This window comes from Mesoplodon densirostris, chromosome 3 (genome assembly GCF_025265405.1).
Source record: "Mesoplodon densirostris isolate mMesDen1 chromosome 3, mMesDen1 primary haplotype, whole genome shotgun sequence".
Taxonomy (NCBI): Eukaryota; Metazoa; Chordata; class Mammalia; order Artiodactyla; family Ziphiidae; genus Mesoplodon; species Mesoplodon densirostris.
Genome location: NC_082663.1, coordinates 133,384,887 through 133,409,056, shown reverse-complemented (window position 1 = coordinate 133,409,056; position 24,170 = coordinate 133,384,887). Strand labels below are relative to the sequence as shown.

At 45.3% G+C, this 24,170-nt stretch overlaps 1 protein-coding gene and 1 pseudogene across 4 annotated transcripts in view; both read right to left on the bottom strand.

Annotated features, from left to right (window-relative positions):
* Positions 1-24,170, bottom strand: part of GRIA1 (glutamate ionotropic receptor AMPA type subunit 1) — a 318,241-nt gene that overhangs the window by 31,836 nt on the left and 262,235 nt on the right. For all 4 annotated transcript variants that reach the window (XM_060092085.1, XM_060092084.1, XM_060092086.1 and 1 more), the window contains 2 exons: positions 12,323-12,521; positions 6,816-7,063 (listed from right to left, as the gene is read on the bottom strand). In XM_060092085.1, coding sequence (XP_059948068.1) covers positions 6,816-7,063; positions 12,323-12,521 — 447 coding nt within the window. The remainder of the gene's footprint in view (positions 1-6,815; positions 7,064-12,322; positions 12,522-24,170) is intronic.
* On the bottom strand, positions 17,817-19,892 carry LOC132485856 (Golgi-associated RAB2 interactor protein 3-like; annotated as a pseudogene).

The window sequence follows — 24,170 nt, the reverse complement described above, 5'->3', positions numbered from 1 at the left end:
AGAAGATTTTAATGCATACTAAAATTGGGATATCGTTCTTTTATGGCAATAGATTCAACACCACCAAGACGTCACTTGCTTATTTGTTTCTCAGTTACATTCTGGGTCAGGGTGATTCCCTAAAAGTGGAAAAATCTTCTCAACGGCCTTGAAGATACAATCATGTCACATGGTCCCAGTATGGAGGTGGGCAGCTAGGAGACCCTCAATCCCTGGAAGTGAGACCACTCCCCATAAAACCTTGTGACATTTCTTCCTCAATCATGGCCTTAACCTCCCTCTTCTTTTTTAGCCAGATGCCAATACAGACGAGTGGTTCTTAGGAGATATTTTCCAGCCTAGGGTTGTGTGAAGGGAGAAAAATATATTCAGTAGGAATGCGATTGAAACTAAACTGTTGATGAGCAATCTTGAGCTTATGTCCGATTAAAAAATAAAATAGATATAGACAAGATACAGTGCAGTAGGAGGAAGGTAAAGGTAATTGGCAGCCTCTACCGTTCTTGCTTGTGTGCCAGGAATTCTGTACCCCTCCCAGAGATGCCTTTCTCAATCTTCTAGGTACCCCAGAGGTGAAGGTGAGGTGGGGACACATCTGCCCATTTTCTGTCCTTGCCTGAATCACTTTGTACCTGAGTAGTCCTGAAGCAGGAGCACAGAAGTCCCAGAAAGCTCCCATAACAGAGTTCTTTCCCAAACTACCAAGTCTTAAAGTAAAAGCTATGACTGATGACAAACATAGAGCCGCTTCTTCCATCTGTCCCCATCTCATTAGGATCTGTAACCACATTATCGCCTACCAAAATGACCACAGTGGCCTTCTAAATGACCTCCCTTGCCTGTGAGCCTCTTCTCTTTGGTTCTTGTCGCAAACCACTGCCAGGATCATCTTCGGTCCTGATCGTGGTCCCTCCATCAATGGCCTTCCATGACCTCTACTGACATCAGATAAAAAATACAGAGACTTTTGAAATCCTTTGCACCGTGACCACAGCCAGTCGCTCTTGCTTATTAATGCATTCTCTAGTTAAGGTGGATTCTTGCTGTTCCTGACAACAGGCCCTATGCTTTCCCACCGCTCCACCTGGAGTTCCCTCTCCTTACTTCTCATCTATCACAGTTTCTTCAGGGCCTAACTTGGATGTCGCCTTGGCCTCGGAACTTTTGGAAATGCTCCCATTCAGATGTGGACTGTCCTCTTGAGTGTTCCCGGATCTCTTAGGGCATTGAGCAGAATAGCAGGTATCTGTGTAATACTGCTCGTGAGCTGTGCTTGACTATGCATCACTGAGGGGCTGGGATCGCTTCCCTCTCGCCACTGCCCCCTGAAGTGCAGCACACAGTCCTTTGTGTGGAGAAGATACATATTCGGAAAGGAACCTGTGAAGCTGCATGGAAAGCCCAGGGAGTGGGTCTTAGACCCTCCCCCACTAAGCTGTAGGAGAAGGCTGCACTGTGCTCTTCCTGTCACCTTGGCTCACACGTCTGGCATGGATAAGACACGTGACAGAACACAAACACGTCATGACCACAGGGACCAGAGAAGACGCCGCGGAACCACAGTCACAGTTAAAGACCAGACTTTGACCAATGTCCCGATGAGGGTATAACTCAGCAAATCCATTAAACTCCTGATAGATGGTTTGTGAAGGAGAGTCATTAGTTGAGATTTTAACTCAGGCCCACCTGGTGTGGATTCCTTCTTGAATGGGTAAAACAGGGGTCATGCTCCCTTCGTTAGGAAATTTGAATACATTGTCTCTAACTGAAGGGAGTCTTTATCATAATAAAGAAGAGAGACTTCAGTTCAGACCAGCAGATACATTGAGTTGGCAACAGAAGGGCCAATAGATCACAATTAGTGGATTTACCTATTACCTTTCCCTAGCTACCGGCATTGGCTGCGTAGGTCTTTATCCACAACCTCAGGGCTTCGGAAACAAAATTCAGCCCCTCACCCAATCCCAAGCATGCAGTGACGGCCAACAAACAGCATCTGTTTCAAAGAAACACCACCTGTCCAAATGGAAAATCAAGCACTGAACCACCTTGCTTCCTGAGTATTTGTTTCCAGAGGAGAAGAGACAAACACGCCATTCTGTCACTGCCACAGCCTTTTAATGCTCTGTAGGGACAAGCCTGGCCTCTGCCAAGTAGCCTTGGCAAGTTTTAGAGGAACATTTGGGCCTTAGATATCGGCTCTCTGACCTTCTGGGGCAGAGCTGGGTGATCTGCCTTGGAGGAACCTGGACCTTTTTCCAGGCAGGCTGGAAGGGAGCGAATGCCCCGCAGGTGTTGTCAGGTCTGGCTTTATGGAGAGTGGTGCAGGGGACTGCCAGGGAGGTCCTTTCTGGCTGTGGGCACTGGCACTAAGTCTGGAGCACATCTGCCTGTGAGGGCAGCCAAAGCCCCACCTTTCGCAGGGCAGAAGAGAAGTTTGCAAGGTCTGTAGTGTAAAACACTCCTAAAGAGTCTGCAGCTTTGTGAATGACCTAGACTGTCTTTGAAAAGGTATTTTTTACGATTCTAAATAATTTGAAGACAACATTGATTTCCTCTGCCATATCCTCTTTAAGCACATTTAAGCCCCTTTTCAATGGGGAACAGAGGTATCATGTCCTACCCCTTTACTCTTCTCCTCATTTTCCACCTCTGTCATGCAGAATGGTTTGCTGGGATCAGATCAGTGAATCTAAGATTGTTGCATCAGGCACATGTGTCTGTGGCATTTGGCTTGCCATGACTCTTTGGTGTTTGACCATGACTTGGGGAGTCGGCATCATTTGGGGCATGTGAGGCAGAGACCTGAAGGAAGCCGGGCTGGACTTTGGACGTGCATGTGTGGTTATTCATATTTTCTGTAACCATTTTGCAATGATGTATTTCATGGGACCTCTACACTGCTGGTTGCTAGAATGACTCCTTTTATCACAGAGATGAGAAGTAGGCGAAGAGGGACTTTCCCAGGCCAGAAACCCAAGGCTCTCTTAGGATGAGCGTTGCTCTTCTGTTTTCGAGTCAGGGAGCCCCATGGCTCTCATAAAGGTTGCCAATGGAGAGAAAGGAGCACTGGGAGAGAGCTGGGGGCATGTGGGCTCCATTTAGGTATTCTTGACTTGCACATCAACCATCAGTGATCTTATCTGGAAGATGTTCCTTTTCATGTCTCTTTCCCTTTCTCTTTCTTTCTCAAAATCAATAAATGACTTGTTATGTCTCACAGAGATGTAAGCAATAGAATTAGGTATTTATTTATTATAGAGTTGAACTATTTTCAATATTTACACCAGAAAGAATCTTTGGGCATGCAAAACCCATAAAGGCAGTGTTACTGCTCAAAGAAGTGGTGCATTAAAGAAGAAGGGCATTAAAGTGAGCATTCACTATCACCTTTTGCCTTCAGAGTGGTGAGTGGATGCCCTGGGCTCCAAAAGTCTGCATTTTTAATTTTTGAGTTGACGGTAATTGTTTGCCCAGTTAAATAGGTGCTGGGAACCTGGCATAAGTTCGGTCTCCTGCCTTTAACAGTGTTGTCAGTCATAATGCCCAGCCCAGAGAGTAAGTACATCCACGGGCTCTGGAGTCAGACTGCCTGGGCTTGAAATCTGGCTCCTTTATTCGCTGTGTCCACCTGGTCAAGTAACTTAATTCTGTGCCACTGTTTCCTCATCTGTAAAATGGGGATAATCGTACTTCATAGGGAAATTAAGAGGATAATATGAGACACTGCACATAGCACAGTGTGTGGCATGTGGTAGGCAGTCACTCAATGGTAGCTTTTATTGTAGTGGGAAGTAATTTGAGTCCCAGATGACCGGAGATTTACGTTCACATTACTGAGTTTGTCACCATGTTCCAGGCACCCATGGATAGGGTAGGGTGGTAGAAGTAATGTGTTGAGTGGGAAAATCATGTCACCTTCTGTACCTCTTTGTTTTTTTTTCAACTTTGCATCCAAATATTTAGATCAAATGATGTCCCTGACCCATAAAGCCTTCATTAATCGTAATACTGCAGCATCATTGGTGTTCCTGGACCTATAAGAACTCATTCTCTACTTTGGGCCTTTCTAGGGTGATGTTCTATAAGTACCTAAAAGTTCCTTTTCTTGCCAAGCACTATCCTCTGAATCCCCTTTGAACCTTGCCTAAACTTGTACAAAGAGATTTTTTAAGTTCTTCCAGACAAAAATGCATGATTAATAAATACTGGGCCATTTGGTTTCCCTTTATTAGGTCACATACAATTATTTTTATACTCCTACAGATATCATTATTTCCTGATATTTGGACAGTTGCTTACAATTCTTCAATGTATTTTTATTGCTCTTCAAATAAGGACAAAAATCCTTTACAAAATCTGTCTGCATTTCATTATTCTCCAATCGTAGCTTAACTTTTTCTCCTCTTTATTACCCGTGCTCCAGGAGTACTTAGCTTCTTTTAGTTTATCAACTGTACCATGATTTCTTGCCTTAGAGTCTCTGCACGTTCTGTTCCCTCTGCCTGGACTGTTCTTCTCTTCCTCTCCCCTCACTATACTTAGGTAACTCCTGTTAATCTGTCATATTTCAGCTTGGAAAAATGCATCCTTGGAAAAGTCTTCTCAGCCACATCCTACCTATCCTGCACACCAGTTGGACCTTGTTATCTCTGGGTGTATCTGAGATCTTCTCTGTGTCTTTATTGTTCTGCGGTTTCAGTTGAATCAGCTGCTGATTTTCATCTGTTTATCCTGCTTAGGACTCATAATTTTTGAATCTGAGTATTTATCTTATCCATAAATTTTGGAAAATTCCCTTCAAATATTACCTCTACTTCATCCTCTCTTGTCTCCATATGGAATTTAAAGAAGATGCACCTGGCATTTTTTTCCTCTCTCATGTCTCTTAGCCTCTTTGGTATATTTTCTATCTTTCTGTCTCTCTGTGTGATATTCTAGGGAATCTTCTCCTATTTTTTTTCCAGTGCACTAATTTTCTCTTCAACTCTGTCTGATTTGCTGTTTAACTCTTCCATTGAGATTTTTTATTAATTACTCCATTTTTTTCCACTTCTGTAAGTCCTAATTGATACTTTTCCAAATACATCTTGTCTTTTATGATAGTGTCTTTTTCTTTTAAAAGTATTTTTGATTACTTTTATGTTTTTACTTGTACTTCTGATTCTTGCTCATGTATGTTGTCACATAATTTATAACTTTGCCTTGCTTAGGGCAGACCCAGAATAATTAGTTTATGCTTCTTACTATGGTTTTGGTTTCCTTTTCCCTTTTTGACCTAGAGATTTCTTAACTTTCATTTAAAAGGCTATTTGTTATATCTTTCTCCAGCATACCTAGGCGTTTAATAGTGGGGGTTTTATTCTGCCAAATTGCTGGAAGTAGGTGTCCTCTAAGTCCCCTTTTATAGACTATCATAATTGTCATGAACCATTAAACAATAATCATCTGTTTAATGCCTTTCTTCCCTGCAAGAATGTAGTTGCATGGGACCCGGACTGTGTATGTCTTACCCCCAAATTGTAGCTCCAGCTCCTAGCCTAGTGCCTAGAATGTTGTAGGGATCAATATTATTGGAATAAATGAATGAAGTGGAGGCAGAGGTGGCTCTGGATGTCATGTCAAGGTGGGTTAGGAGCCTCTCTCCATCTTTTTACAACCTTTTAAAACACTCTCACCTTTCCTTGAATGCTACCCTTCCCTAAGGTGATTTAATCACTCTGTAATTGACACAATGTCTTACAGGTGACTTCACACTATTGCTTTCATTTACCTTCTATATAGATTATCCCATTTGAACTTAAAACCACTTTGGACCTAGGAAAGGATGAGATGGTTATCCTCTCTTTTTTTTTTTTTTTTTTTTTTTTTTTTTGCGTTATGTGGGCCTCTCACTGTTGTGGCCTCTCCCGTTGCGGAGCACAGGCTCCGGACGCGCAGGCCCAGCGGCCATGGCTCACGGGCCCAGCCGCTCCGCGGCATATGGGATCCTCCCAGACCGGGGCACGAACCCGTATCCCCTGCATCGGCAGGCGGACTCTCAACCACTGCGCCACCAGGGAGGCCCGGTTATCCTCTCTTTATAGATGAGGATACTGAAGGTCAGGAGATGATATGTCTCACCTTTTGTAAGACAGTCAGTAGTAAATCCCAGAGTTAAATCTAGGTGTTTTGACTTTAATTTTACAGGACTCTGCCTTAGCTGTTTGGAATGTATACCAGAGCTTCTTTATGTGAAAATAAAGTACACTTTGCTTCTTTACTTAAATACCCGTTTCTTGCTAAAGATATCAGCCTCTAGGAAAGAATGGGTGCTACCACTCGTTTGGTGCTGTTTTGATTTCCACAGCTAGAATCTCAGGACTCAAATGACTTGATTTTTCATTTGGACCATGTACTTGCTTCTTTGGAGACAAACATTACAAACCATCTTCTGTCAAAGAATCTAGGTTGCTGGAGAGCCCTGTTCGTGGCCTAGTTGGATGTGGAGGTGTCTGGTAAAGGATGGTGTGTTACAGATCACACAACAGAAACACAAGGTTCATCAATGTTTACCACTTGGAGGGGTAAGGTGAGGCGTGGGAAGGGAACACATGGGCAGTGACAGTCAGAGCAAGCTGAGGCCCCCAGTCAATTTCCAACCTCAGGGCTGAAGATCTTGGGTGGCTGGAATCTCCCAGGCCCACAGGTGTCTAAGAAGAGACCTCTTGACAGCTCCCACTGTGGCCCTGGAGCCATGTGGCAGGCACAGCAGCTTCCTTTCTGAGGTAGGGAGGGGAGAGGGGGTACCAAGGAAGCAGATCTTGGCTACTTACCTTAGGGCGGACCCCTTGGGCGTCGCAATGCCATAGCCTTTGGAATCCAAGTTACCTCCCACTTTCATGGTGTCACAGGGTTTCCGCTGCTCAATATACTCATTCATGGTGGACTCTAGAAGGTAGGCGTATTTGCCTTTGGATTTCCTTACTCGGATCATCCCCTCCTCCGTGGTCCGCACAAACACGGATGGTTCTGCTGACTTCATGTACGTCCACATCTTCTCAAACACGGCGATTTTAGACCTCTGGCAGGGGACAGGAACGAAGCTGGAATTAAGCGCTGGCTGTGCGTGGCATGGAGGTCGGCCCACACACAATAATGAAGAGCCAAGTGTGGCTTGATCACACATTCATGAGCGAGATTAGCTCAGGAAGAAACAAATTATCAGTGATTGCAAAATAAGAGGCTCTAATTAGTACCAGTAGGCTTCAAAGTACAAATATCTGGCAAATATAGAATGAATAGGAGAACTTATAATCTTTTAATTACTGCTGAATAGTTATAGTCCTCTTAAATATGGGGAGAGTTAAGAAACTGGGGCTCTGTCTGACTTTTCAAGACATCAGAGGACCTATCTGTTGTTCAATAAGGTCATATCACAAAGCCCTGAAGAAGTGGAGAGCTGACAATAGGTGGAGTCTGATTTCATCGTTAAAGGACAACACTAAAGAATTTCTAATAGATCATAGGTGCCAAGTTCCAGTCATCCCGTATTGCAAGACTGGCCCTCAGAATGCACATTGTTGTCTGATAAAGTTAATAATTGGGGGTTTAATACTGTCTTCTGCTTACATTTCAAAAGCCTCTACATCCAGCCAAGCTGCTTTCCTCATTTCCTCCTGAACTCATTTTGGGCCTTCCTTCCTTTGTGACTTTGCCTCATTTGTTCACTCCCCTGGATATGTTGGTTCTCTCCAGCCACATCCTGCTCATCATCTCACAGATGAGAACAAATCCTGTGTATTCTGAGACTACCTCAGTTCCAAGGACAGTAGTTCTCAAACTCTAGTGGGCACCAGAATCATGTATGGAGACTGTAAATATGCAGACCCCCTGGCTCTAAACCTAGAGATTCTGATTCAGCAGGTGTTGGATGGAGCCTAGAATAAATCTTTTTCAGAAGTCCCCTAGGTGATTCATCTGTATGGTCTGTGTGGCCCTCACTTTAGAAGGAATATTGTGAGGATTGATGTTCCTCTAGGACACATTGTCCAGGCACTCACTGGATGTCCAGGCTAGACTTTTAGGATTGAGAGCCATTCATACTTGGGCTTAGGTCTCGAGTTTGTGAACACTACCTGAGGGTAGGGGACGTCTTCCCTTCTATGGGTCCTGCACAGAGTCTAACCTTGCATCTATCTAGTAGGTTCTTAGTTAGGGCCCATGGTCTAGGACCACAAATCCACCCTCTCACATGTGATGCTCTTCCTAAAAAGCATCCTTTCCCCAACAGGTAGATGTATTTAGGGCTACTGGTATCTGGCTTTGGAAAATGCTTTGTAAATGGAAAAGTGTTAAACACATGTAAGGAACTATTTTTTTAAAGACAGTTACTACTAGAGTTAGGCCACCTATGTAATCTAGTGGTTGATATATAGATTACAGATTTCTTTAGTATAAAATTATTATACATGCAATATGTCATTATTCTTTGCACACAATATCAGGTTTGTTTTCTTGATATCAGCAAGCGTTGGCAAAATATTGATATACAGTTAGCTTGTTGCTTGAGCCAATAAAGATATTTGGACCCAGGAAAACTCTAGGTCTCAAGGAAAAATGAATGGAGATCGTTACTGAGAATGTGAGGGAAGCGTTCGGTAGAGTGAACGCTTGTAAGATAGTCTATAATTAGATAAATGAGATGATTTGTTTCACTAGATGGTTTACAATCTGGAAAGGACACTGGCCTGGGGGTGAGGAACCCTGGGTGCTAGTCTTGGTTCTATTGCTAACTTTCCTCATTTGTTCTATAAGGAGTTTGGACATGGTAACCTTTATGTTCTTTGCTAGATTGAAATATTTGGTTCTTTACATGAATATTTATCATTCAAGCAACAATGTCCAGGTGAGGAAAAAAAAAAAAAAAAAAGAAAGGAGAAAAGGGAGGGAGGATTTCAAAGTTAGGAAAAGAAATATCCGAGACCAACCGTAGTATCTACAGCATATTGAATATTCTCTCACAGGAAACAGGGAAATAGATAAATTCAGCTGTGACCAGATTTGCGGATCATCTTCCAGGCACAAAACCAGCAAGACACGCAGCAGGGCAATTGCAAGATGCAATGTGACCTGACAGGATGGTCACAGCGGGGGAACACTGGGCTGCTGACAGGCAGAGCTGCAGAGCGCTCTGGGCAACAGTATGCAGAAAATTAATATGTCTCCTCAGCCTCACCCCAGTGCCCCCAGCGCCGAGGCTGCACTCACAGTTGCTCAGAGTAGAACTATCAGGAAAACGTCATCTCCAGGAATGCGAAGGCAATGCGAGTGGCAGGGAGGATTGGAAACAGGCTTGAGGTATTTGTTCTTGGATCTCTCTTCTCATCCGCAGCTCCCACAGCCCTTCACACGTCTTAATTAAACTGTCGGTGGAGGATTAAGTGACTCTGGCTTGGGGCTGCCGAGAAGCTCTGGGCTGCCACGGGGGTGAAAAGCCAGACTGTTCAGAGGTAGAATTCTTGGTGCCCTATTCCCTCCTTCTGCCTTATGGGGGTGGTAGGTGACCTTGTCTCCCCACCCACCAAGGTCCTGGTGGGATAATTCCCAAGGTCAGCGTCACAGAGATGGAAGGGCTCACAGGACAAATCGGGTCAGCACCACTCTCTTTTTTTTTTTTTTTTACAGGTGAAGAAACCGAGGCCCACAATGTGGCAATGAACTGTCCAAGTCATGTAGCTTGTTAGTGGCAGAGCCAGGAGGAGTAAAACCTCGTCTCCTGATTGCACCCCTAGTACCTTTACACTGCAGCTAGCTGTCTCCCTCGTTTTATGCTTTATGTTTTACTGGCTGCAGGACCCTGGGCAAGTAACATAACCTTTCTGAGCCTCAGTATTTCTCTCCTGACAATGGCGATAATATGTACTCCCTACACAGTGTTGCCATGGAGATTATATGAGAATAGAACACTTTAAAGAGGTAAAGGGCATACCCCAATGCCTGGCACATAGTAGGTGTTCCATAAGTGGTGCAATCACTACTAATAATTATGACTTTTCTCCTGGTTTGACTTTAGGGTAGAAATGCCCAATACATGTTTGGCTTGGTACCAGTTTCCCTTCCTATATACATGGCAGACATTGATAGCAATTAAAGAATTCTTTCATACTGAGCCCGATGTGACCTCAGAATCCCTCTTAACATAAAACTCCAGGCAAGCACTCCTGACCAATCAGAGTGAACTGTTGATACAACCTATTTGCCTAGTCTAATGAAGTAAGCCTGGCTAGGGCACACAGCTTGTCGAATATGCACTGCCTTGGTTCTAAATGCCTAGCACAGTGCTCTGGACAAGAGATAGTAGTAATATGTCTATTTCTATAGTTATTAACAGAATGTGGAAGTCTGAAGTCTTAGCTGTGCCTCTGAATTAGCTAGGACATGCACATTTTCTTCTTTGGACCTCACTTTCCCCAACTACAAGAGTGGAGGGTTAGACTGGATTTGTCTATGGGCCCATCTAGTAACTTGAGCGATCTTAAAAAAAAAAAGTTATTAATGACACCATCCATTAGGACAGTGTGGTTCAGTGCAAGAATATTTGGGTCGGAATGAGGAAATTCAGATTTTGTACCCCTCCTGGACACTTGCATCATGAATTCCCTGCATCTCAATTTCTTGCCCACAATGTGGACACACAACCCCTGTTCTGCCTTAGGTCACAGGTGAAACATAAAGGAGACCATGGATGGGAAGGGGCTTTGGGGGCTGTAACATGCGAATGTACCGGGGTGGAGATCATGGATATATAATGAGTGGACAGATTGGGTGGTTCCCCAACTGCATCAGCAGGGCCTGGGGCATAGAACTGGCTTTATGGACAAATATCAGGCATCTCCTTCATACTCTGGTTGCAGGCTAAAGATGTCAGAGAATTGTAGCAAGATGACAAGTGGTTTTTCTACTAACTGGTTGGGTTAGCCTAAGCAAGTCATGTTTCTTTATAAAATGAAGACTCTGACCAAGTGACCCCTAAGTTACCTTCTTGCTCCAATATGTTGAAAATGAATGATTTTAGTCTTGGAGCCTCCATCAGCCATGGTTAGGACTTTGGTCCCTCTTCTGCCTGTCCTACAGAACGCAGAGCCCACGATCAAGAGACTGTGCACAGCACCCTGCAGGTTCACTCAGAGTCTGGGGTTTGCTCCATGAAGTTGCAGTGAGAACCCAGTGGGTCCGCATAGGATCCCCACCCTCTTGCCAGAGGCGATGCAGAGGCTAGCTCTGTATTCTCCTCCTCCTCCTTATTGGCTGTGTGACCTTGGGCAATTACTTTTACCTCTCTGAGCTTCCTTTGTAAAATGGGGATAACAAATCCCCAACTCGCCTCTGATGAGAGGATGAAATAAGGCATGAAATGTGTGCTTCTTAGCACAGGGCCCAGTTCACAGTATGTGCTGAGGAAGTGGTAGCAATTGTTTATTATTTTTATTTGATTAACATATGGTAACTCCCTGTGCTAAACATTTCCAAAGTCCAGGGAACTACAGGTGTTCTTGCTTTGGAGCATTTGTTCAAGTTGTTCCTTTTGCCTAGAATGTAATTAGCCTACCCTGATCTAACTTGGTTTCATGATGTCTAGAGATGTTTACAGGTCTATCCTTTGTGGCCATAATGCCTCCCTCCCCCTCCTTCAAGATGGCTCTCAATTGCCTACACCCCCCAAAGCCCTAATGGGAAATGGAGGCTCCGTTCATTGTTCTTTGTTTCCTTGTATTTTAGACGTCCATCTCTTTTCATCTCGTAATGACTCTTGGAGGTCGACATTATTTTCCTCATTTTGCCTCTAGCCACAAGACATCTCCACCACCTCCACTCCCACTTCACATTTTCTGTATCTCCTGGCACTGTTTAATAGACCGCCTATTCCAGTCATTATTTCCCATATAACATCTCCTTATTCATCAAAATCTCCAAGGAAGGGACACAGAGGGCATCAGGTTGGGACCTTGTTCCTCTCTGTTCCTAATCAATTACTAATAAGGCTGAAGGTGCTTATAGGAGCAGGAAGGGAATTATATGTCATATCCTTTGCAGCCCTCGGAGAACGTGGCACAGACTGGTATACATAAGGGGTCTAATTCAATGCAAGAGCTTTGACGTTTCCATGAATGCAGAAATGGAGGTTTCTCAGGGATCCATAGAAAGCTGAGAAATGTCTCAGTTTCCCTGACTTACGCTCAGTTAAGCAGTTGCCTATAATCTCATGCTAATGAGAAGGATATTTTACTGACAGTAGTGGTTCCCTTTTGTGGAAGTGCCCTGGGACAAGGGATGTCCCTACCCTGAAGAACTCCTTCGTGGATCCCGCTTCTAGGGTCCCGTAAGCGATTTCTGTCTGCTTCGCTAGGTCCTCGGCACTCTCAATGGGAGATACCATCCTCTCCACGGTCAGGAAGGCGGCCAGGTTGGCTGTGTAGGAGGAGATGATGATCAAGGTGAAGAACCACCAGACGCCGCCAACGATGCGGCCGGACAGGGACCTGCAGCCCAAAGGGAAGAGGTGTCAGAAGCACAGAATCAATTACAGAAGACTGTGGGGAGGGGCCGAGGGCCAGCCCCAGCCCATCAGCAGAGCTGTCAAGCCCTCTTGCGCCCTTCTCTTCTGTCAGCAGGCTGTGAGAATCCAAACGTCAGAGTCTCCTGTGCATTTTCCTTCCTTACTGTGGATAAGGACCTGTGGGGTTGCCATCCTTCATGGGCGAGACTGCCCTGCAGGTACATCTTCACACTCACTCTCACACATACATACACATCGAGACACGAGACACATGCCAACAAAGACACAGATATGTCAACATTTGCCCGCAAAAATCACAAACATGTATAAACATCCTGTTACAAGCAGTTACATATATGCCAAATGTATGTGCATACATATATAAACGCAATGCATTTACACATACGTTGCACACATTTGATCATGTCCAGACTGCCTTCTCGCCACTGCCCTCCTGGCTGGCAAAGGCCGCCAAAATGATGGATTAGAAGGAAGGGAAGGGAGAACATTTTGGGAATAAAGCAACACTAGCACTCCGTCCAGCCACCTTGGGGAATGTCACTGTTGAGTGCAGGTACGGTTCTCCTCCTTATCAAAGAGAAAGAGAATTTGGCTGAAATAAAAGACGAGGGATCGTCTGATCTGGATCAAAATTGCAAATATGACAATCCTATGTGAGACAAGAAACTTATCCTTGATTTTAGGGTCCTGTTCTCTCTTATGCCCAAAACTGTGAAGAGAAACGTGACCAGCCAAGAGTTCCACTGTGATTGTTGGGATTTGGCTAGGAGACTTCAAGTCCAGGGCTGCCCAAAGGTGTTACCAATAATGTCGATGTTATATGGGGTGATTTTATGTGGTGGCTAGACATGGCATCGAGCCATACTCAATCAGATAGTCATAAAGTTATTTGCATCCCATTACTCCTTCCCTGCTGCTCAGTTTATTAAGGAAGTGTCATCCTGGAGCTGCTGTGCCCTTAAGCCCTTTGTAATAACATGTGCTCCGACAGCCTCAAGCTCAGAGGCGACAATGCTTAACTAGAACCTCATGCTTAACATCAAGAGCAATCACCAATCCAAACTGTGAGTTTTATGGATAAGGAAACTCAAGAGTCCCAGATCATACTGGCTTGGGAGCAACACCCAGGCCTGCTGGCTTGCTTGATTGTTGACACTTTGTCAGCCCTCTGTGTGTTATTCCCATGTTCCTGTCTGTTCTACTTTGTTTCGGTTTCTGAGAGACTCCTTTTCACTTTAGGCAGACAGTGCTCACCCCAAGAAATCCAACGAATACTTGTTATTGCTTGCTATATAGAAAACACTGTTCCTAGATGCTTCACAGGGAGAGGGAAATAAGAGGAGACTTGTTCAAAGGAATGAGAGCAGGAGAGTGCAACCAAACGATGTCCTTTGAAGAACAGCTTCAGGAAGAGGGGAGACTCTACAGGAAGAAAAGGCTTGGAGAGATATGTTCACTGAAAGACTGATGTGAGGCTTATGCCTTGTGACCTGAGTGAGGCGCATTTGGCAGAAGTTGCAGGAAACAGATGCTATCTAAATAGGAAGAAGATTTGTTTTTTTTTTTTTTTTTGCAGTATGCGGGCCTCTCACTGTTGTGGCCTCTCCTGTTGCGGAGCACAGGCTCCGGACACGCAGGCTCAGCGGCCATGGCTCACGGGCCCAGCCGCTCCGCGGCATGTGGGATCCTCCCGGACCGGGGCACAAACCCGTGTCCCCTGCATCGGCAGGCGGACTCCCAACCACTGCGCCACCAGGGAAGCCTGAAGCTGAGCTCTTGGACTGGAGTGACCCTTCAGAGAGGGTCTGTGTTGGGCTACGATGGCCTGACCTTCACACTCCACATCAATCAGTTCTTGCCGGGCACCTCGGGTGAGGAACCCAGGCAATTTCCAAATTCACTGCCAGCTGAAGGCTTTCTTTGGGAAGCACCCCCAGCAGCTGGGGCCACAAGTCCTTCGTAGAAGAAATGTCCACCCTACGTGAATATTTCAAATGGAACGGTGTCTTTCAAAACATACCCTCCAATCTCCTCATTATATAGATCCTGTGGCCAAAAATAGGAAGTAATATGAAGTCCCATATTAACAACCCCCCCCAGCCAAATACTTCTTTTCACGGAAACCACAGTACCCTCCACAAAGTGCACATTTGATCAGGCCACTCCCCTATTTAAAACATATCATGGCTTTGCATCCCTCCAAGGTCAGAAATCAAAATCCTTTAAATGGACGTCAAAGCCTTGCATGGCGTGGCCCCTGCTGTGTTCCCCAGCATCACATCACGCTTGCTGTGCCAGCCACGACACTGCCTTCAATATGCCTCCCACCATAGCACGTCTTCAACAATCCTGTGAAGGACCTTATTTTGCTGTAGGGGAAAAAAACCCCTTCTAGTATGTATGTGTGTTGCCAGACTTGAAGTTTGGGACATTGGTTAGTTTGTAATCAACCATCCATTGCCTAATTGCACTTGCAGCTGCAGAATTGCTACCATGGTGATGAATATTGCTGTCCAAAATATTGGCCTTGATCTGATAGGGTGTACTGACTTGATACCCAAATTGATGTCTCCCTCCAGAGGAAGATGCCTGTTGCTTTGAAATACGTAGGTATCTGTGCATGTGTCTCTTGATGAACTGTCAAGATAGAAAAGGAAATCCAGAGAAAGTGCCAGGCAGGGCACGTTGCGGTGGGCAAGTCCCCACCTCCACTTTACTACTTCACTGGACGTGTAAATTGTGTCAACTGTGGGTCTGCTCAGCGAACGCCCTGCATAGTGGACTAACTAGGTTCACGTTAAAGAAGTCCTTTGGGGTGAGGGAGTGAGAATGCATAATACAGGCTAAGAAAGATAAAAAGTAAAGCCAAGGGTACAGAATCCTAAGATAAAGCTGTTTTAACTAGGCTGATTCAGCCTCTGGCATAGTGAAAATCTGGGGCTCTGAGTCAAAGGCTTTGGAAAGAGTTCCCCTTTATCTCCCTCCTCTACCCCATAACTCCTCACATTTCCGGAAGGCTTCCCCCAAATCCCTCTCAGGTCTTAGAGAACATGGCTCTTTCTCTCCTCTTACCAAGACCCACTGCTTCAAGAGTGAACTCCAAGGACACATTGATCCCCACAATCTATTGGTCTTTGTGTATCGGGAATCACAAGATGGGATTTTCCAGCCACCCACCAGAGCAACTGAGAAGGGCTTCCTCTCATCCTCCCAAGCTACCACTCCTCCCAGAATCCGTATCTTATTTCTCACCTCCTCCACCTCTACCACTTAATTTGCTCTGCAGAGAAAGTCCCTAAGTTTTACTGGAAACCCAACTTCCGTCCTAGTAGACCCTGTTGTCACAGAAGGGAATGAGCAGAGAATTGCAAGGCCAGCAGATGACTCCCCAGCTCATACAAACACACATGGTTCTCAGAGGCATTCTTCTCAAATCCAGCTATTGTTAACTATCATCAACAGTTACTCTAATCCAACTGTTATCAACTGTTGTTAACAATTTAATGATTTTCATGGACTCATGAAATTTATTTACAACTTTTTTTTAATTGGAAAGACTTTTTTATGATGGACATTTAAAAATGCATAATCTCATTATGAAATGAGATTTCATAATCTCATTTATGATTTTTTTATTTTTAGAATCGCTTTCCACATGCATACATAATTTACAGAGTTCATCAGTACAGAGCATTTTGGATTATTCTGTTATTCCTTAACAATATATCTAAACCTTTCTTGTGTTCCTGGATAGTGAGTATTTATGTCACTTAGTTTATCTTATAGTTCTTGAAAGATATCTTTCAGACTTTGTCATCCATCTCTTGTGCATATATTGAAAGGAAAACAAAAGTGAAACAAATTGGTTGAGATATTTCTAAGGCAGTGACTGCCACTTGGCTGACAGCAGTATAAAAATCATCCTGATGTCAGAGATGTTAAAATAAAATGGAAACGACAATACATTCCCACGGACATACCCCTTTGCATAATAGAAACATTCCCACTCTGTTGAAGCTTTTCCTCACAGACCATCCCTCCCTTCTTTTTACCCTACAGAAATCCACTATTGTGAATTTTGTGTTTATCATGTCCTTGTTTTTTTCTCCCCTTTTAGCAAATGTGTGCCCCTACTCATATTGTTTGATGTTGTTTTTGAACTTTTCTACAAATGGAACTGTATTGTCTGTATTTTTCTGACTTGGCTTTTCTTATTCGACATTACGGGAGACTCCCCCATGCTAACCTGTACAGCTGCTATTCATCTTCACTGCTGTATCATATGCACTGTAGGCATATGACACGATTGATCATTTCTCCCATTTGGCGAACATGTGGACTGTTCCCAGGGTTTTGCTAATACAGTTTTACTACAAACATTCTCCTAGTTGTCTCCTGGCAAGCGTTTGTGAGAGTTTATCCAGGGTATATACCCAGCAGGAAGAGGAATTTTAAGATGAAAATCAGGTAGGCAAAACTTTTCTGCCAAGTGCCAGAAAATAAATATTTTGGACTTTGCAGGCCATGTGGTTTCTGAGACAGCTCCTCAAATCTGTCATTTTCATGTGAAAGCAGCCTTAGACAATATGTAAATAAATGACTGTAGCTATGCCCAATAAAACTTTATTCATAAAACCAGGCAGTTGGCAAGATTTGACCCTCAGGCTGTCAGTCCTGATCAAGATGATAAACTTCATGATTCTGGTTGCCTACAAGTGCTGAGGCACCCCTTCTTTTCTTCCCTGATTATCCCTAGAGGAGACAGGAGTCCTGTCTTCACTTAGTCTATGGACTGGACTGAATGACCATGTTCAGGGACCTTCAGGGAGAAAAAGAAAGGCGTGGGGACATGCTGGTGGTGATGCTTCCCAGCCCGTAGTCTGTGACTTGCAGCCATAGTCTTGGGGAAACCAAAGGCAGAAAGGGGTTGAGGCAAGGCAGGGCACTAATGCTGGCTCTGCTGGGCGTGGGTGGGAGGTGGGGGTCCTGCTTGACTGGAGGCTGGGGTGTCAGGCCAAAGCACAATGTGCATCAGAGAAGTCCCTACCAGGCGAGGGGACATAGAAAACACAAGATAGCATTTCTTTTGGAGTTGTATGGTTTCCTTTATTAAAGAAAGTAGGAATTGCCTCTCTAGGGAAGGATCCAAGCCAACTGGGGCTTTGTCTGCCTCTCAATGGTCATGTGTGAGCCTTGCTTCTGAATCAGGAATGACTGAAGCGCCTAAAGACGGCGAGGATCTCACTGGATGTCTTACTTAGGGTCCCCGAACTGGTGGCGGGCTTGGCTCTTCCTCAGTGTGCGAGCTGTCCTCCCCTCCTTTGTCACCTTTGGAGTTTCCATGGCCGCATGAGGACCAGTGGGAGGATGGTTTCTGGGCCTTGTCCCCTCCTGTCCTGTGGTGACCTTCACGTGTCCTGTGGTGATGGGAACGTTTCCTTGATGAAGACGTGTCCTTCTTTCCTTTTTTTCCTTCCAGGCTTCATCCCTGGGGTGGGAGGCCTTCTGGCTTCCATCCCGTTCAGACGTGTAGCCTTCGCTCTGCAAGGTGGAGACCACGGGGGCTGCGACCTTCCCTTCAGCGCTTCCAGCAGCAGGCTTGCTGGTCGTGACTGCACCTGGCAACACCACGCTCGTGCTGCTCTCTGGACCACCTGCCCCCGTCGAGGATGTGCTGGCAACACCCGCCGAGACCAGGTTCGTGTCCTGCAGGGATAGGCGGGCAGCACCTGCGGTGGCCTGGCCGGATCCGCTTTCTCCTGGATCCTCGATGGTGGCTCCCACGAGGCTCACGGTCATCCCTGCCGCCGATCCTTCGGCGCCTTTCAGGGCTGCAGTTGATCCACGGGGGGCATGATGGATTCCCTCTCCCCCCACATAAGCACAAGACGTGGCTCCAGTCACGTCACGAAGCTTGTGGAGCCCAACCGCATCCTGATCCCTTTCTCTGTGGAGCTCTGTGGTCTGAGCCAAGGGGAGGAGAGACAGGTAAGATAGAGATGACAGAAAGTGAGCTCGGAACTGTCTGCTCCTCTCTCATCCTGGAGCTGAGCAACTCAAGGCCTTATACTTAGAATAACCTTTGAAATCACCCAGTCTAAGCTCCTATTGGATGCAAGACCCCACCTACTGCACCCCTGTCAAACGGCCACTCCACTTTACGTGAACAGTCCCAGGGTCAGGGAGAGCACTGATACAATTCTCCATGATATACACTTTAACTTTATACCCTTGTGCTTCTCTCTCTGCAGGACAGATTCCTGGAAGTGGGGTTCCTGGGTCAAGGGATGCACACCTTCTACCTTTTGGTGACTATGCGGGTTGGGCTGATTTGAGTCAGCACGTCGGAGTCCCGGGGAGACACAGTGAAGGAAGGACTTCCTAACTGTGAATGATGTTCCACAACTGCTGAGACTACCTGGGCTGGGGTAAGTGTTCAAGAAGAGACCAGACAGTCAGGATGCTGTAGAAGGGATTACAGCCCTGGTGATGAGACCAGTGCAGCCGATATGATACCTAAGGTCTCTCTGAAATTCGGCCTCGTGGGACAATGTGGAGAAGCACTCGGAACCTCTCCAGTGTGGTGACTCCCATAGTGATAGCTCGTTTGTCCCTGACCCTTTTCAACGGTAGAAGGTATTTCCCAGGCGAGTCTCAGAGAGCACCAAAGGCTATGAAGGACCAGCTCTGCCCTGCTCTCCCAAAGCACCCTGCCCCGTGTTCTTGAGTCCCTGTCGGGGCTTACCACTAGGATGTCGGCATCCTCTGTAGTCGCTGCATCTCCAGTTTGGAGCATCGGGGTACTGCTGTAACTGTCTACCGGTGGTCTCAGGATAGAGACAAGCTTTTCCCAATAGGAAAAGAGGTCTTCTTGTGCGTCGGAAGAGGGGCACAGCTGCAGATAGAAAGTCCGGCCGGTAGCAAGATTCAGGCACAGCTGCTGTTTCTCCCGGTTGTGGATGGAGATCTTGACAAACTTCAGGGGGAGCAGCCTGGTGAGCTCTAGGGTCTTCACGGGCTTGCAACCTCTCCCCTTGGTGATCCCGGCACAGACTTTCCTTGGTCGGGCCAGCAGCATGACGTCAGGTAGTGGGAAGAGGGGGCTGGTGGATGCGATGCCCACAGTCACCGTTCGGACGCGGTTGTCTAGGTCAATCAGTTCTCCTTCCTTGCTGACCTGGATAAAGTCGCTCTCAAACATGGGAGCGTACTTGAAAATGTCATACTCTCCTTCCTCGTACAGTTGTCGTTGCAGGACCCCCATGGAGGTCCTCGACACCCCCGCTGAACAGTAGCTATTGGCCGTGTAATGAGGTAAACTCTCACCGCTCATGGCTCTCTTCGTTCAAGACAGAGCCACCAGCCACAAATTGAGTCTTGGAGAGAGAGAGAGGGAACGAAAGCACCTCGTCACCTCCCTGCAGGACTCTGCCCGAGTCTCTTGACCCGACCCTATTTATACCGCAAGCCCTTTGTGACCCGTCACCCTCGCATCACACACCCCTTTGTTGAGCCTCCAAGCCCCCACCCACTTGGGGCAGGCTCACCAGCCTCCCCCTAAACCAACCACCACATCCATGGGGAACAGGCTGACCCTGCCAGGGTATAGGTGTGGGTAGGCTGGATAGTCTTTCTAATCAAAATGTTGAGAAAACCCTCCTGCTTTTGTAAATATCTGGGTGGTTTCCAGTCTTGTTGTTGCTACAAATCTCCATCATCTTCGCGCTTCTGCTGAATGACGTCCTGGGGATAAAATCCTGGAAGTGGACCGTGTACTTGCTAAGGGCAGGCATCCTATGGGGATTGCTGTTCTCTGTGCCCCCAGCGTATATAGCACAGTGCTGGCAGGAACTTAGAAAGAGTGCTACCTGTCAGAGTCCCATTGGTACTGTCATTTCCAGGATATGGAGAATTTTCTCACCCATCTTCTCTTTTCAAGGAGGCTAACTTTTTATATTTTTTTACAGTTTTAGAAACTTTTTATTGTGAAATATAACACACATTCATGAAAGTGCACAAACCATAAATATATAGCTTAATGAGTAACAAGAAAGTGAGCACCCTTGTAGCTGCCACCCAGAGCAAGAAATAGAACCCTGCCAGCCCCTCTTCTGCATGCTCCCTCCCCACAAAGGGAACCCAACCTTGGCTTCTATTTTTTTTCTTTTCCTTCTTCTTTTTTATTGACGTATAGTTGATTTACAATGTTGTGTTAATTTCTGTTGTGTTAATTTGTTCTGTTAATTTCTGATTCAGTTTTATGTATATATATTCTTTTTCATATTCTTTTCCATTATGGTTTATCACAGGATATTGAATATAGTTCCCTGTGTTATATGGTAGGACTTTGTGGTCTGTCCATCCTATATATAATAATTTGCATCTGCTAACCCCAAACTCCCAATCCATCCCTCCCCTACCACCCCCTTGGCAGCCACAAGTCTCTTCTCTATGTCTGTGAGTCTCTTTCTGTTTCGTAGATAAGTTCATTTGTGTCATATTTTAGATTCCACAAATGTGATATCATGCGGTGTTTGTCTTTCTCTTTCTGATGTACTTCACTTAGTATGATAATCTCTAGGTCCATCCATGTTGCTGCAAATGGCATTATTCCATTCTTTTTATGGCTGAGTAGTATTCCATTTTATATACATACCACATCTTCTATCTATATCCCTTCATCTCTTGATGGACATTTAGGTTGTTTCCATGTCTTAGCTATAGTGAATAGTGCTGCTATGACATAGGAGTACATGTATTTTTTGGATTATAGTTTTGTTTAGATGTATGCCCAGGAGAGGAGTGGGATTGCTGGATCATATGGTAATTCTATTTTGAGTTTTTTGAGGATCCTCCACACTGTTATCCACAGTGGCTCTACCGATTTAATTTCCAACAGTGTAGGAGTGTTCCCTTTTTTCCATACCCTTTCCAGCATTTGTTATTTGTAAATTTTTTAATGATGGCCATTCTGACTGGTGTGAGGTGTAGTTTTGATTTGTGTTTCTCTAATAATTAGTGATGTTGAGTATCTTTTCACGTGCCTGTTGGCCATCTGTATGTCTTCTTTGGAGTAATGTCTATTTAGTTCTTATGCCCATCTTTTGATTGGGTTGTTTTCTATTGTTGAGTTGTATGAGCCATTTGTATATTTTGGAAATTAAGCTCTTGTCAGTTGTATCATTTGCAAATATGTTCTCCTATTCCACAGGTTGTCTTTTTGTTTTGTTTATAGTTTTCTTTGCCATGCAAAAGCTTATAAGTTTGATCAGGTCCCATTTGTTTATTTTTGCTTTTATTTCTATTGCGTTGGGAGACTGACCTAAGAAAACATTGTTATGATTTATGTCAGAGAATGTTTTGCCTATGTTCTCTTCTAGGAGTTTTATGGTGTCATGTCTTATATTTAAGTCTTTAAGCCATTTTGAGTTCATTTTTGTATATGGTGAAAGGGTGTGTTCTAACTTCACTGATTTACATGCGGCTGTCCAACTTTCCCAACACCACTTGCTGAAGAGACTGTCTTTTTCCCATTGTATATTCTTGTAAAGGAGGCTAGTTTTTTTTTTTTTTTTCTGCAGTACGCGGACCTCTCGCTGTTGTGGCCTCTCCCGTTGCGGAGCAGAGGCTCCGGACGTGCAGGCTCAGCGGCCATGGCTCACGGGCTCAGCTGCTTCGTGGCTTGTGGGATCTTCCCAGACCGGGGCATGAACCCGCGTCCCCTGCATCGGCAGGCGGACTTCCAACCACTGCGCCACCAGGGAAGCACAAGGAAAATATTCTTGATGGGCAGGGTAGTACAACAATGGCTATCCTGGGGATGAGAGTGAGTGTCCCTATTTCTGAAGATGTTCAAGTGATAAACTATTTATAGAGATGTTGTACTTGGTGCCTACCCTTGGTCCTCCAGGGAACTAAGTGCTGGGGACACAACAATAAGACAGACAGAGGAAAGGCCAAGCAGAGACCAACTGCTTCCTCTTACAGTCCTCCCATCTCTGAGACTGTGTGATTGGAAATCGTACATAAGTAGGTCAGGATGCATGGTTTCCATTGGACCGTCAAGCAAGATGAGGTACATAGACGCAAAATCATTCTCCCAGTGCCCCAGGACTAATACACAGTTATACTCAAGATCACACCAGTCTTCTTATAACTAGTCCAGTGCTCTCTTCACCTTAAGAGACAGCAAATACAAGTGTCCAGGCCCGTCTGAAGGTGCTGCTGCTTTTCCAATTCTGGATGATCACAGTGGCATCTGAACTGGACTTCTTGCATCCATTCAACCCCCCTACCCCCCATCCTCCCACTCCTCTGCCTAATCAGTTCTCGACAAGGGAGCCTGCGTGATCTTTTGTAAAACATTGATTACATCTTGTTTCTTTGTTGCTTAAAACCCATCAAGGCCCTCCTCTTACACTTGGAATAAAATTCAACTCCTTGGCCCGCTCTCCAGCGCTTTCCCACAGCGTGGATTCTGTCACTCTGGTGTCTCTGGAATTTGTTTGATCCTTTATACTCAGAAGGCTCTCACCCTTATCCCATGCTGCTCTTTCCCGTGATCAATCCATCAACCCTATTCATCCTTCAGACCTCATCCTAGGCATCACTCTTTCGGCATTCAAGCACATGACTCTCAGAGCCCCTTGCAGCTCACATTGCAGCTGATGTCTGTCATCTATTTGTGTGACTGACTGTCAGGTGTACCCCTAGATCACACGCACTGTGAGATGTGCCATGTTGGATCTCTAGCACCCAGTGCAGAGTTAGCCTCAATAACAAGTGAATGCACAGATGCCACCTCTTTTAGAACCTGATGGCTACATTCACATTAGATTCTAGAGCCCAGGAATAATTTTCAGGGCCAGGAGAATTCTAACTTGCTATGGTTCAGAATGTCTGGAGTCCTGGTTTCAAACTGTGTATTCAGGATGGCAACATTACGTGAACCGAGAGACCCAGCTAAAGTATCCCAACTTGGGGATAATCTGGTGAAGCTCAGAGGCCTCCCAAGAAAGGTCCAGGCTTATGGGTCCTTTTTCCTGTTTTTTAATTAATATTTATTTGCTGGATGTTTAGAGGAGCTTACCCTGCATGGTATTCCCTACATCCCTGCCTACTTAATGAAGATAGCAAAGAAAAATTCTTCTGCTTCACAGCCAGCAGAATAACTGTCATCATGGAATAACTGGAGGGCTGGGGAATAGGCTCTTCAAAATGGGACATGATTCCAATGCTTCATTTGTATTCAATTTGTAGTATGGAACTTGAGTGTGAGTGAACCCCCTCCAGTTCAGACCTGGCACAGGCAAAGCTGGGCCTCTACCTAAGAACTGTATTTTCCCAGCTCCATCCCAGAGGCAGCCCTTCACTTACAGCCCCATAACCTTGGCAAGCTGCCTGCCTAGCTGGGCCTCAGTCTTCTACTTCTGTTTAATGGGTGAGACTAACCCTACTTCATGGTGAGAAACCAAAACTTTCAGAACTAGAAAAACTCTTAGTCCATTCTTTTCCTTTAATGGATACAAGCTATCGAAACTAAAATGGTAGAGGGGAAAGTACTTTGAAAAGTGCTGTTGAAACAGAAGACATTATTTTTATGATGATGATG